A 15,481-nucleotide genomic window follows, 5' to 3' on the forward strand; every position below is an offset into this window, starting at 1 on the left:
GGCAGATTTGTACCCCTACTCGTTCGAAGACGTCGTGTTCCATCTAGGCCGCATCTTCGCGGTGACAAGCCAGGGGACTTGTTTCATCTGGTTGCCATCCTACGGTATGGAGATTACAAATGGAATGCACAAACCATCATTTGCATCCCTAACGGTACTCCATTATTTTGCAGGGACCAGTCATCCCTCGATCAAAATATGATCGCCGATCCTGGATGTGCATTTGCATCCGCGATTCGGTCTAACCTGGAACCTTGTAGCTTACTTTGGCATATTGGGATCAACTACCTTAGCAGTCGTTACCCATGGTACCACTGATGTGCAACATGGTCACACAGTCTACCACGATCGGACCGTCACCATCTACACAGGTACTCCATTTAGTATTATATTTTTTAACCCTCGCACCTTCTCTTTCGTTGTTGTACTACTTACTAGTACTAGTAGGAGTACTTTTTACCTTAGAGGACGCATATAGCTAAGCTAGGCCCTTGAAGACTTGAACCCACTAGATGCCACCATTTTTGTTTTTCCATGTCTTACTATCTCATCCATGTACCCAAGAGTAGCTATATATAATAAGCCGGTTATTTTACTTCCTCTATACCGGAGTAGTACTATTTCCTGCACAGTATTACTGACCGCCATATTTGAGCACAACATTATTATGCATGGACCTTGACTGTGTACATCACCATGTGTCCAGATCTGAGATGCCGCGTGTACCAGATGAACGGCGCCGAGTTCGACCCCCGTGATGCTACGTGGGTGCCGTGGAACACTCTTGGAGAGTACTTGCTTTTCATTGGGGACAGCTACCCCTTTGTGAAGCGGATGCCACCTTCCATGCACGACACCAAAGGCCTGCCGATCATGAAGCATGGTTGTGTCTTCAGTGCGCACCACCGGATGAATGACATGCTGGGACACGCTATTCCTGATTTATGCCGCTTCAGCTTGGATGAGTCTCCATCGTGTGGAACCGGACTAGAAAGCTGCAACAATGATTCCCGTTGCCCACCGCTATGGATCGTGCCATCCATGAAGAACACCTGGGACTGGAACCTGGAGGAGGACATGTAGCCCATCTATAACGTGTAAGTGGGGTATGGTAAATTGTGAACGGTAGCACTGTGAATATATGTAGACTAGTCATGCACAAATTTATCACATGAATTGGAGATGAACTTGTGTGGCATACTGACATTTGTCCTTTAGAATTTATTATTAGTAAATGTGTTATGTGTACGTGCAACTTGTGTGGTTGTTGCACGGGCTCCAACATGCTCTTTGAGAAAAAAAGGTGGCACAGCTTTGGATATAGGTGACGTGGCGGCATCATACAGTAGCATCATTCACAATAGTTGTAGCATACTCCTACTAGGATGACAACTCCTATAAAACCTTGCGCTTGGCTCTTTGCCTCTTCAGGAGGTTCAACAGTTCATACTCGTGTGAACCTTGCACTTAGCTCTTCGCCTCTTGGGAAGGTCCAACAATGATGATACTACAGTACAATATGCTTCTGGCAATCTGACACCGATTGAACTGTTGCACGTCCACCGCGAGGGCAAGGGCGAGCGAGAGGGAGAGGGAGAGGGCGCTGTAGTCAAAACCCTCTCCTCGTCCTGCGAGCCACCGCGCGCATGGGCGAGGGACAGGCGTAGTAAGCAAGCTTCTCCTCGTTCGGCGAGTTGAGGGGACACATCAAAGCAGTACTAGTACTAGTCCATACTGCGTCCTTTTCGGTTAATATGGATTAATTTGAAACGAGAAAAATACACTGGCGGTCAACGTATGTAACAATACGCTCTTTACGGTCACTATATATAGTTTTGCGGTGATTATACGATCACTAGCTCATCGTAGAGCACCGAATTGCACCCTACTGACCGGCCACATAGTCGACGTGGCACTTTGTTGACTGGTTAAATTGTCACCTGGTTTCTAGGTCCCACCTGTCAGTTGGCAGAGCAAAGAAAACAGTTAAACAAAACTTTACGCAGGCACGACAGGAGTCCAACCCTTGCGCGCGAACCATCTTGGCTGTGTATGTGAGTGTGTACTCCCTCGGTCTTCCAACAAAGAGTGTACATCGGCTAAAAAACAAAGAGTGTACATCTACACTTCCAATGCATTTAGCCTTTAATCTAAATCGATATTGATTGACTAATGCACCAACTTGTGCTCTAGCTATAAGCTACATGTCTATCCTTAATTGCAGCATGCAACAACCTTCATTTAATCTTCTTCTCTCAATGGTCGCATGCACAATAAGTCTGCTACTTTTGGGCGTTAATTATGCCCTGGTCAATGTGTAAATCTCTAAATGTACAGTCTTTCATGGACGTAGGGAGTAGGTTGAGCACTTGAGCGTGAGCGTGTGTGTTGCGTCGTGTGTTGTGTGTCGCATGGGTGCGTGAGTGTTGCGTGCATCCATGTGTACGTGTGAGTGTTGCATGTTGCATGCATGCATGCATGAGGCTTTTACTCCCTCCCATTGACATGTTCATATTTCAAGCTTCCTGTGTTCCCTCCATATGGTGATACTCCCTCTGTTCTCAAATACGGAGTAAAAGCCTCCCTATGTTCCCAAATACGGAGTATTTGTCTTTCTAGAGATTTCAACAAGTGACTATGTACGGAGCAAAATGAGTGAATCTACACTCTAAAATATGTCTACATACATCCGTATGTTGTATTCCATTTGAATGTCTAAAAAGACTATATTTAGGAACGGAGGGAGTAACAAATAAACATTAAGTTCTCTTGTTTTTCCCTCCTTGGTCATGGTGCACAACCAAAGATGACTTATTCACCTGGATGGAGGGAGTAGATGGTCAAAGTTTGACACAAAATTAATGCATTGGTAAACATATTTTTTTGAGGAAAATGAGTGCATTAATTGAGTGTTTTTGCAAACTACAAAAATTATTCCACCACTCATCATCTACCTTGGTTGATGAGATTTTTGAATTGAGCCCTATAAACCGGAAAGGAGGTAGTACTAGTACTCCTACATTATTGGCGCCCTATAAACCGAAAAGGAGGTAGTACTAGTACTCCTACGTTATTGGTGCCAGGTGCCTTGGCCAATGTTTCATCTTATTGGACAGGATGAGGCTACTTCCAATGCATCGGTGCTTACATGGGGTGCTAAGCACATTAAAAACTTTAGCAACTAAAGCTCCCAATGCATAGGTGCTTAACTTGTTGGTGCTAAGCATCCTTTATTTAATGATTTTGTAACTAAAGTTCTTCCTGCATTGGTGGGATTCTTCCATTTAAGTCTTTTTTTTAGGTTCTCGCGCTTAGTACTGGGGTCACCACACTTATATCTCTCCTCTTAATTACCTTGCCACATCAGACTTTTTGCCTACATGGCAGCCTTAGCACCTGTACAAGGCGGAGCATTGGGAGGGGCCTGAGCGTACAGGCATAGGGATACTGTAGATAAGAAGTCTTCGCGATCCATTATTCCCCATCTCGGTCAGAGAGAACTATTCAACTAGTCTTCACAGTGAAGTGACAATACACGCTCAAGAAGATGGGACACTTAATTAATAAGCTGAACCAACGTGTTGGTGTTACTAAATTAGCCTTACCCAGTACTGCCATCATGTTTGCCAATGGAGCACGCTTCCGCAAATACGACTACGCACCTCTCTCCTCCATTAACTGACATATGGACCCTCTTGAGGTAGACCCACATGTCATCGGCGTAACTATTTACACTCCGAAGGACGGTATATCCTCGTAGTAGTACCAGTAGAATTGAGATTTAATGCACTTTCTTTCCCGTCTTTCACTCTTCTTCCTCCTCTCTTCCCTATCGTCAGCCGCACACCATCCCCCCCCCCCGCTCACTACTCACCCGCCCGCGCCATCTTCCTTGGTAGCTCGCGCGTACCATATCCCCCCGCTCACTGCTCGGCCACACACGCCATTTTCTTCGCTCGCCCGCCCGAATCCACTTCCCCGCTGGCTCGCAGGCACCGAAAACCCCAGTCACTCAGCTCCCTAAAAAACCTATGGAAGAACCGACTGACACGCAGAGCCACGATTGGAATTTCCTCCCCGATGTTCTCTTGGAGCAGATCTGTAATCGTATGGACCTGCTGAGCACCGTCCGTCTGTCCGCATGCTCGGTGTCTTTGTACCGTCTACTCGCCTGCAACCGGCCGGCTCTTTTCAAGACACCCTGCTTGCTGATGCCCGATCCTCGTAGGTGGCCCAGACACCAACTTGACGATCCTACGGAGGTTGCCGTGGTGCCCCTCGACATGCTACCACTACCTGTCCACATGTCCTTCACGTGCCGCCACTACTGGGCGGGCATGAAGGCCGACTGGATCGTTCTCATCCACCAATCCGGTAGTCTGTGGCGTCTCGTGGATATCTACACCCAGCGAGAGATCACCCTTCCATTGTTGGATACCACCGCCATCGAGCCTCGCGGCCCGCCGGACACTCCTGCCTACTACGCACGAGACGCGTCGAGCTTTTGGCTCGACCTCTGTTTGCTGAAGGTTGTAATCCGCGAAGTGCCCACACCATCAAAAGACTACATGGATTACAAGCTCATTGTCGTGTTCAACATGGGATTAGTCTATCTGGAATCCGGTCGCCATACATGGTTATGGCTCATCGTCAATCCTCTTCAGCCAACATTTCTGTCTGATGCTATAGTGCACGATGGCATCATTTACGCGGTTGACGCATAGATTGGCTGCCTATACTGGTGGAATATATCGTCGTGTAATTGTTCTATCTCATCTCATCTTTACCTTATGAATACGACTGCCTGTTCATTGTTACAAATTTAGAATATATAGTATGTCTATAACCACATCATTGTTATATGTTCCTCTCATTTCCTAGATTTTTATGACCACACATGTTATTGTTAGAATTGATATAAGAACAATTCGCATCTAATGATTGTTAGAATAGATATTATGAGTATAACCTCATGATTGCTATATGTTACTCTCCAGGATTTTTATAACAACACATGTTATTGCTTAGAGTTGATATGAGAACAGTAGTAAGTGCTATGGTAGAATATGAGTAGGGCCTGTCATATCTGTTTTCATCTCATTGTTGCATGATGTTTGAACCATGATATATTGCTACAATATGAAAGCCATTGGCTTATTTTTTTTACTTGGGTATGATTATGACCACGACATTGCAATTATCTGTCTATGATATGTGTCACTGTTATAGTAATCTAAATTCCACACTTACTTTGAACATGATTGTTTATTTTTTCCTTTTGGTCTCCAATTTGAATTGTTGCAGCCGACGCAAATGCACTGGCCTTCATGATTCCAGGACCTGGAATTATACCAGCCGATGGGTGGTGGTTTGTCGCTCGTTCAGCTGACGGCGGTCATATGATGCTCATTTGCACGTACCAAATTGACCAAACCATTACATCAAATCACATGCAATACAATGCCTGGAGCGTACGTGACATTGATGGCTATGGCTTCTTCGTGTTCGAGAAAGATCTCAGCTCCGTTGGGCCAGGCGTATTCAACTGGAGGCGGGTTTACAGCCTCGGCAACCACTCCATGTTCCTCGGGCTCAATTATCCGATCATCCAAACAATCATTGATCATATCACCGGCGATGATTACCGTGCTATGCAACTTCCATTCGCCAGGGGGAACTGTATTTACACATCATACCATGGGTTTCATGAATCGCCATATCCAGAGATTCGTCGACACAGCTTGTTGCCAGATAATCTTCAGTGTGTGAAAGACATAAATCTTCCATGCGATGGATGGCTTTTGCAAACCCGACATGCGGCGATGTGGTTCATGCCAACAACAAATATGCACAACTTGATTCGTACTGATATCTAGACCGAGCCATGTATCCTGCTGCTGTAGCATGACTCTCTTTTGTTGGATATTATGTATTGTTGTTTGTTTAAAGCACTCATCTGGTTTGAAGGATAAATACCTTTATGAGATCAAGTGCATCCTGACTCACCAGTGTAGGATGTACTAATAATGATGATATATATATATATATATATATATATATATATATATATATATATATAGTGATGCTATTCATCACCCAGGGTGCAGAATAAATTATTCTTCACCGGAGGTAATCTTACAATCACTTCATAATTAAATTATATTTGGAATTCAAATAGTTACATTCTTATTGATTCACTACGTAAAATTTGGTATAAAAAAATAAAAATATAGGTCATAAGAATAAAAATATATATGATAGGGCTGGACTATTTTATTACTAGTAACATAATAATACTCTGTTACTCCCGTCCCTAGAGCGCGATGCGACGATTTAAAGAAAACAGAGAAACCCGCCCGATCCCATACCCTCCAGCGCGCCGCACCATGACCCGCCGTCGCACCATGCCCCCCCGCCGCGCGCCGCCACCCCATGACCCGCCGTCTCACCATGCCCCGCCGCCGCGCAGCGCCACCCCATGACCCGCCATCGCACCACGCCCCGCCGCCGCGCACTGCCACCCCATGACCCGCCGCCGCACCATACCCCGCCGCCGCGTGCATCCACCCCCTGCCCCGCCGCCACGCGCATCCACCTCCTGCCCCGCCGCCGTGCGCCACCACCCCCTGTCCCGCCGCCGCGCGCGCAGGATTCTACCGGCCGGAGAAGCCGTGAGCCGGATCCAGCCTCGCCCCTGAGCTCCGTCTTCTTCCCTGCCTCCCTTCCGCGAACCGGACGCCTCCTTCTGGGTGGTCCTGCACCGCTGCGTCTAGCGGTCCAACCTCGTCACCCGAGGCCGTTCACCGTAGCAGCGCCTCCCTCCGTCCGCGCCATGGGCTCCCGTGCACGGCCCTTGCCGAAGCTGGCGCGCACGTCCCTGCCCCACCTTTTCTCCCTCTCTGTTCATGCACTCCATGGATTCTTGTTGAGTGCACGTCATGTGTTTGCTCAAATGTCTAAGTGCACTGTAATACTAGTTTTGATGTGTTCACTGTTTATTTGTAGCTACCTTGTGCTTGCTAAATGTCACAGCTTACAATACTTGGAGAATTTTTCGTGTGTGATCTGTACTTTAGGTGCTAATCCGAGAATTCGTGTCCTCAAGGAGTTCATGTATTACTACCATAGGAGTTCGAACACTACACCAAGAAAAAGTTCACCACACAGTACATTTTAGAAAAAGGACACTCTGGAAAGTTTACTGGAAAGAATACTTAACAAGAGCCGCATGTTTGTTTTACTGCCTAAAGGTGATCTGCTGTGAAGTTAAGTGAGGCAAGGCTAGGACAAGTCTGACTGTTTTTGAGTGGGAAGTTCTGGGTTCTGACTTGCATTTGATGTAGGTGAGGGGCAACTACCCAAAATTTCTTGAATGATTGGTTCTTCCATTTCTCAGTTCTACAATGATGATCTTCCCAAAAAGTTCCCAATTTTTTTGATCAATTTCTCAGTCGGTTTCGTAGATCCAAGAATAAATGAATGCAATGCTAAAGATGTCACTGGCATAGAAAAATGTAGTACGTGGTTCTTCCTGGAATGTAGATAGCTTTCTTTGTCCTCATTAAAGAAATATAGCCTGTATTATTGCTAAAAATGTCCACATTAGTTCAGACTCAAAAAGACCATAAAGTTCAGAGGAAGATAAAATTAGCAAGAGAACAAAAAAACAAGGTGGCTCACCACAGAAACCCGGGAAAACCGAGGTCTCGTTTTCTTTTTTGCTCTAGTTTATTCTACTTTGGCATTTGGTGGATGATATTTATTTCATCCTTCATCACTGATCTTGAGAAGGAGATTGATCCGTGCATTTCTACTTTCAGTGTGTAAATCTATTGATTTTTAGTGGTTAGGAATTTTGGGAGAGTAGAAACCTGGAAGAGCACTTTCAACCGTCCAGGAAGACAACAACGACAACCAGTATGATGGATGTGGGAGTTATTTTGACATTTCATCGTACAGTTCTTCTCTTTGTGTAGTGTTGTGTGTTTTCAAGTGCTTGATGAAAATTGATGTTCCAAGTAGTTCATGTATTATTGGCTGAGGAGTTCATGTACTGCCTAGTAAGTAAACCTGTTCAACGATGTAAAGCCACGCAAGTTCGAAAGGATTCACATCAGTACAAACTCGAGAGGGCATGTATTACCGTCCAGAGTACAAACTTTTAGCTTACCAAGAAGTTCATGTATTACCATTTAGAGGAGTTCATGTATTACTATCCAGGAAGTATAACTATTGGTATAGAAAATGTTCAATATTTGTTCGAAAGCTACCTGCAAAAGAGAAGCCCTTCTTACATCCACAACATCTTAATTTTTATTCAGTTTAATTTCCAATTTTAGTGCATTTCATTCTTGTTTTTAGTTCAGTCAGTTTCTTATTTTATTTTCCTTCAATTTCTAATTCTTTTTCAGTTTAGTTTCTAATTTTACTAAAGTTCAATTTCTAATTCCAAACAGTTTGTGTAAATTCCCATCGAGCAGGTGTGCACGGCGAGCAGCTACTGAACTTGTGCTGGTGCTGCTTTTGGATTGCCCAGGAAGCACATGATTATAGAAGGCAAAATCTGTAACCTATATAATTCATGTTTGTTCTGACACTTAAGCAATTTTTATGTTCTGACACTTTAGCCATGGCGATTCTACACCCCATGACCCGCCTCCTACCAGGGAGCAGCCAGGGCCTCATGTACAAAAGGGCTCCGTCTCTTCTCAACCCAGAGCTAGCTAGGGAAGACGAAGCACAACAATACCTGGCAGTGAGTTATAATCCATCCACAAGCAGCAGCAGCACAAGGTTTGTTCCTTGCTCTCCGGCCACCATTCTATTTCTACCTCCTTGTTCTTACCTGCCTTTCCTTATTCACAGCTTGCTTGGTCTCTAACTCTGCTATTTCTGATAATGTCTGCAGTGTGTGTAGGTTGATCAGACTGTACATACACACACACCCTTATATGTCGGAGGATCCACGGAGCGCGATGGAGGGGAGGGCGAGGCGACGCGCCAGCCCGTCCAGGATGCGCACCAAGGCTGTCAGGGTGGAGCCGGAGCCACCACCGACCAGGAGGCACGAGCCAGGGACGAGGGCGGCGGTGGTGTACTACCTTTGCCGCAACCACCACCTGGAGCACCCGCACTTCATGGAGGTGACCCTCGCCTCCCCGCAAGGCCTCTACCTGCGAGGTTAGTAAGCTGCAACTGCAGCCTGATTTTTATTCCTGCTAGTGGTTTATTGTAGGATGATTCCTTACCATGAATGATTGCAATTTGTTTCTTTAGATGTGTTTGACCGGCTGGACGCCCTGAGAGGGAAGGGAATGGCAGCCAAGTATTCCTAGTCCTGCAAGAGGTACCTACATACATACCCATCAATCGAACTACGGTCGATCTCGAGACCCGTCTGTTATCGAACAAACATTGTGTTTATTCACAAGGCAACGATGCAATGCAGGAGCTACAAGACTGGATTCGTGTGGCACAATCTTTCTGCGGATGATCTACTGCTGCCCACGCAAGGAACAGAGTACGTTCTCAAGGGCTCCGAGCTCCCATTCGACCAGTCAAAGCCAATGCCAATGCCAGGTATTAATTCCATGAATCACGAGCAACTGTAATTTGTTCCTTTTCAAACTGCTACTTAATCATATCCTACTGTTTCAGATCATCAGCGGAAAGGATGTCAACATAGTATACTCCCATGGTTGCCGCAGATTAGAAAGTTCATGAAAAATAAATATAGAAGTTCAGAGAAGAGCGTCGGAAAAAGATTTGGGAAAAGACACACACCAAAAAAACATGGGAAAGGTCAGTTCAAAAAAACTTGCCATAAGTAGTTAAGAGTTTATTTAGAGTGGTTAGCAATTCAGTAACTAGAAAAAGGACACATCAGTTCAATTATACTTGCTAGAAGTAGTTAAGAGTTTATTTGCTGTGGTTAAAAAAATCAAGCTAATTTTCTGTAGTTCTCAGGTTAGAAAAAGGTCTCATTTCACTTTGCTAAAGTCCATCTAGAAACTTGGAATCCTATGTGGTCTCTGGCAAGGTATGCACAGAATGATATCTACCTCGATGAGTGTAATGTGTTTTCTCACTTACAGGCCTGGGGATGTTTTTTCATTTGACATACTTCAAGTATTTTGTGGGTAAGTAAACCAATCATGTTTTTGTAGTTCGGAGGGAAATCATAATAAGTTCTAAGGAAATAAATATAGAAGATCATATTTCGAAACAAATGAAGTATTTGGAAAGTAAAATGAATTATTTCAAAGTACATAACTTTTTATGTTTCGTTGCGAATTTGTAATGTTACTGTACATGAACTTGTGCATGCTAATTGGTGGCTATTGTGTGTGTAGGTTACGTCCAACGACAACGAGCAGGCGGCAAGTGTATTGATGAGCAATGGGACGGTGGCATGGAGCAGTTGAGTAGGTGTGCGTAGTTCAAGTTCACCAGTATTTGTAAATGCTGGTAGCAGTACTAGTATTTACAAATTTGTAACCTAAGAACTAAGCTTGCATCTCGTTACTTCTATGGAAGCACTGACCTCGTAATTTTATTGGACCAACCACTAACTTGAGAATTAGACATGGTGCTCAGTGTATTCTCTCAATCTTGGTTGTTCTTGCAGTGCTTATAAGCTTGACATCTTTGATGAATCCAGCCTGAACTGAAGCCTGTCGGTGAGCCGGGCGCTGGGCCAACCACTGTCGTCTATCTACCTCCTTCCCCGGTGAGCTCATGCTCTTCTGCTCTTGACGCTTGAACTGCCTGCAATTCTTTTCTCTGTTTGAAAATTCCCAAAGCATCAGTACTTTGTATCAGGATACACCATGTTATTTCTGCAAATTTCCATTATGCTTGTATGTCCAAAATGTGTGCATTTACTACTTTTGATTTGTTGTAGTGCAGAGAAGTTACCCTGTTGCGGGCTGACCTGGAGGCGGCTCCTCCATGTTGACACAATTGCAGGACCAACGTGCTACTGACCACGCAAGCTTCCTCAAGGAGCTCGTGCCCAACGATACTAAAAGGAAAAACTGCTCCAGTTTTGAACTACTTATTCAGTCATGCTATTACGGAGTGAAAAATGGAGTGAAAGTGTATTGCAATTGATCTCTCTTAGACCCTGTCAATCCTCTATCTATCCTTTCTTTGCTTGTTTTTTGGTCTGTAATTCAAAAACTTTGACCTTCGTAATTCAATTTTTGGTTAATTTGTTATGCCCAGTACAAACCATTAAATCTGAAGAGGCTTCTAATATCAAGAAAATGTGCAGTCGGTGTGGTGTATATGTCATTCATGTATGAAAATTTGCAGTCGGTGTTGTGTATATGTTATTCATGTACATGTATTATATGTGTGAAAAAGATTCTATATATGATGAGATGATTGCTACTTCAAAGAAGGTATAGTACATGACAGCTTGATGTGCATGCAAGAATAAAAAAATGGTTTGAATCAAAAATATTGATCCGTACGAATTAAAAACAATGATCACTTTGAAAAATAAAAGATGGTTAGGTTTTGGTATTCTGTGACGTTGACGTCCAAGAAAACGTCCAAGTTTTGCAATTGATCCGTCCAGATGAGATAAGGAGGTCAGTCCAGCAGGCGCATCTCAAGTGTCATGTCAGTGCGCCGCCGACCCGTCCCCATGAATCTCCGCCGCATGTCGTGCCGTGTCGGCTTGCCATCAACCACTGTTGTGGCTCAGCCATGTAGTGCTTCCACTATCACCACACGCAGTTTCCTTTTATCGTTGTCCTCGCCCTGCTCTCCTGCATATTGGCATTGTAAAAACACAACAAGTTCATAATTAAAAAAGTTGTAAGTTCAACACGACGTCCCAGATAAGTTTGAGAAAAAAGCTCAAACAAAATGAAACCCAATGAAAAATCAAATGGTAAAAGTTCAAGTCGCAAAACAAGAGAAGTCCAAAACATCTTGCAAGAAAATTGAGTTGAAAAAAACAAACACACGAAATTATTTCCTTTTGAAAAAATATCATTCAGTTCAACGATATAAACCATAGAAGTTCGGGGACTATGATACCCAAAAAACAGAGTGAAGTCTAGTATGTGAAAACATGCTCAGTACAAACCCATACGAACATCAGTGCAAGTACTCTTTTCTCGGAACCATTCAAAATTACTCTGAAAAATACCTCAGTACAAACACATACATAGATCAGTACGAGCACTCTTTTTTCGGACAGAAAAACAACACGATGAGTCTCACCGTATTTAAAATTACTCTTAAAAGATGGGAGTAAGTACAAAATCATAAAGACACCCGTTCAAAGTACTCTTTTTTCGGAACCATTCAAAACTACTCTGTGAAAAATACCTCAGTACAAACATAGACATAGATCAGTACGAGTACTCTGTTTTTTAGACAAGAAAAAAATAACACGATGGGTTTTTACCTAATTCAAAATTACTCTTAAACGGTTACGAAGTAGAGAAAATGTTCAACATGACTAAGCTTCACATTTTCGATAGCTATCCAACGGTATATTATTTGCCCCATTTCGACAAACTTAAAAAAAAATCACGTTCGAAATCAGATTTGACCGTATTCGAATTCGTTTTTAGACCGTAAAGAATTAGAAAAACATTTCTATATGAAAAAGTTGCGCATTTTCCATAGCTTTCCAACGCCCTATATTTGCGTCAATCCGACAAACCATTTGCAAAAAATGTGATAATACGTTTTGCCCAGAATTTCATCCTTTTTCAAATTACTTTTAAATTATATAAAATTTTAACGTGATCACGGGATGTGTGTGTGTATATATATATATATATAAACACTATTCTGATCACGGGATCAAAATATTATTCTGATCACAACATGAACTTTCCTTTGTAGGACCCCGACCTTCGGGCTATCTTCTCAACCGTGTCTCCCCGCGCGAATTTTTTTGGTCAGTCATGTTCTATGTGATGTAAGTGTAATGTACAAACAGTTTTTAGCAACTAAATGCCCAGTTTAAATAGGAATCTCGCTCGTTGGCGGATTTTGCTCTCGGGTCATCATGAACATGTGTTTTTTGCAATTTTACTGCCTGAATTGTTTGACCTGAACTTCTCCCAGTGCTAGGTTGAACTTCCGCCAACATTGTCCAAATGAGGCTTGCGATATACCGTTAGAAAGCTATGGACACCAATATCATGACCCAAGTTAATTTTTTGGCAAAATGTAAGCGGTTTTGAAAACCGTTTTTTCTTCATACAAAAAACGTGAATCGTATTTTCGATCGCATTTCTAAATTGTTTATCAGAATAAGGAAAATAATATGGCGTTGGAAAGCTGCTGCAAAAACGCTCCTTCCACGTGTTGAAAGTTTTCTCTAATTCCCTATGATTAAAGAGTAATTTGGAAAATCGTAAAATTTCACAAACCGAACAACCGAGTTTGTATTTTCGATGTCATTTCTAAACGGCTAATCCAATTGAGGCAAATGATATGGCGTTGGAAATCTTATGAAAATGCGCTACTTTTTCATGTTGAAAGTTTTTTCTAATTTTGAACGGTTTAAGAGTAATTTAGCAAAACGGTAAAAGTTTCACCGAGTTTGTATTTTCGAGCTAATTTTTTAACCTTACGTCCGAATGCAGCACATGATATGGTGTTGGAAAGCTTGAGGAAATGCAAAAAAATTTGGTATATATTATTTCTCCCAATTCATTACGGTTTTATGTCAATTTTGAAAATGGCTAAAAACATATTTTTGCCATAATTTTTACAACTTTTATTAGAATGGGGCAAATAATACACCGTTCAAAAGCTACGAAAAATGTGAAACATTTTCATCTTGATGGTTTTTTCTTATTCCTACCCGTTTTCAAGTAATTTCGAAAATGGCGGGATTATTCGTTCTGCCTTTATCGCGAAACAGATTTTTCGAAAATGCATCGCGTGAAGAACTTGAACTTCTCGGCATGTCTACTTGAACTTCACTATGTTTTTTCACATGTTTTTTTGCTCGTAGCTCCCCATCCACTGCTCGTAGCTCTCCACCCACCGCTCGTAGCTCTCCATCCACTCACCGGAATTGAGCAAGTGATATACCGATGGAAAGCTGCTACAAACACGCAACTTTCCCGTGTTGACATTTTTTCATACTCGCGATGATTTTAAAAGTTTTTCATCTGAAATTCATTCAACATAGTAGTTGAACTTCCTGCTGTTTTTATGTTGAACTTCTGTGACGTATTTTTGTTTGTAATTTTCTCATCCATTCGTCAGTGTTACACAAATGATATTCCTTTTGTACAAACCTCTCTCACAATATTTTTTTTAACTTTTTCCGACCGAGGACTTGAACTTACACAAATGATATTGCTGTCATTTTGAAGTAAATTAGAAAATGGAGAGATCATGATTTTTGCGTTCATCGCGAACGGAAATGCACTGCGTGAAGTAGTTGAACTTCTGAGACATGTCTGTTTGAACTTCACTCTGTTTTTGACGTGCCGTTTTTTGCACTGCATGAAGTAGTTGAACTTCTGGGGCATGTCTGTTTGAACTTCACTCTATTTCACTTTATTGTTCTTTTCTTATATGAAATACACACCATGTAGTACGTGAACTTCCGGTTGTTATCGGTTTGAACTTCTCTCTGGTTTGAAAGCATTATTTTAAAACACAAAAAACAACATATTTTTTTATGTATTTTGGACATCTAAATACACGGTGAACTCTCTCACAAGATTTTTTTAAACTTTTCCTCGCCGAGCACTTGAACTTCTAGCAACCAGTTTTTCGTTTATGAGTTGTTTTTAAAAGTGCAAAAATGGCGTTGTGTTTTTTATTTTTTTGAATAGGTAAATCTTAGGTTTTAATAAACTCCAAACTTCTCTGTTATTTCAATTTGAACTTCACCTTTTTATATTTTTGAGTAAAGAATTGTATTTGATTTTTATACGGAAAAAATCGAACATGGAAATACAAGGTGAACCTCTCTCGCAAGAATTTTTGAACTGCCCCGAACAGAGCACTTGAACTTCTAGCAACAAATTTTTTAGCCTTTGTTTTTTCATTCTTTTTTTCAATACAAAATGCACACTGTATAGTACGTGAACTTCTGGCAGTTAACAACCTGAGCTTCTCTCGGTTACGTGAAAATATCTGAGTTTTTATAGGCATTGAACCGCTCTACCTTTTTTATTTGAACTTCATTGTGTATTTTTTTAGAAATGTAATAAATAGTATACAACTTCTTGGTTATTTCGAATTGATCTTCTTGGTTTATTCGTTAGTAACGGGGAAAATTTGAGTTTTTGTAATAAATATTGAACTGCTCCATTTTTTGAAATTGAACTTCTTGGTTTATTATTTAGTAACGAGGAAAATCAAAGTTTTTTTTATATAGAACTTCTCTATTTTTTGTAATTTGTACTTCTTGATTATTTCTTTTAGTAACAGAAATATCTTAGTTTTGTACTAAATATTGGACCGCCCGTTAATTTAATTTGAA

At 42.0% G+C, this 15,481-nt stretch overlaps 1 protein-coding gene across 19 annotated transcripts; it reads left to right on the forward strand.

Annotated features, from left to right (window-relative positions):
- The first annotated feature begins 6,321 nt into the window (after positions 1-6,321).
- On the forward strand, positions 6,322-11,315 carry LOC123053068 (uncharacterized). Of its 19 annotated transcripts, none has more exons than XR_006425335.1 (9): positions 6,322-7,953; positions 8,481-8,793; positions 8,909-9,180; positions 9,277-9,346; positions 9,449-9,579; positions 9,658-9,801; positions 10,095-10,139; positions 10,353-10,428; positions 10,628-11,312. XR_006425335.1 is itself a non-coding variant. In XM_044476449.1 (8 exons), the coding sequence occupies exons 4-8, from the start codon at positions 9,567-9,569 to the stop codon at positions 10,668-10,670; spliced, it is 321 nt and encodes a 106-aa protein (XP_044332384.1). In that variant the 5' UTR covers positions 8,667-8,793; positions 8,909-9,180; positions 9,277-9,346; positions 9,449-9,566; the 3' UTR covers positions 10,671-11,315. The 19 variants fall into 19 exon arrangements, 1 of the variants encoding a protein (XP_044332384.1); XR_006425340.1 differs by having other exon boundaries at positions 6,322-8,793; positions 10,353-10,546; positions 10,628-10,729; positions 10,909-11,310; XR_006425344.1 differs by having other exon boundaries at positions 6,324-8,793; positions 10,661-10,729; positions 10,904-11,308.
- Positions 11,316-15,481: the final 4,166 nt, after the last annotated feature.

The sequence above is a fragment of the Triticum aestivum genome, chromosome 2D (genome assembly GCF_018294505.1).
Source record: "Triticum aestivum cultivar Chinese Spring chromosome 2D, IWGSC CS RefSeq v2.1, whole genome shotgun sequence".
NCBI lineage: Eukaryota > Viridiplantae > Streptophyta > Magnoliopsida > Poales > Poaceae > Triticum > Triticum aestivum.

Excerpts from the sequence above, each read along its gene's own strand:
- LOC123053068 (XM_044476449.1), top strand. Across the intron at positions 10,140-10,352 it reads ATACTTCAAGTATTTTGTGG|GTTACGTCCAACGACAACGA; the intron begins GTAAGTAAACCA and ends TTGTGTGTGTAG. Across the intron at positions 10,429-10,627 it reads GGCATGGAGCAGTTGAGTAG|TGCTTATAAGCTTGACATCT; the intron begins GTGTGCGTAGTT and ends TTGTTCTTGCAG.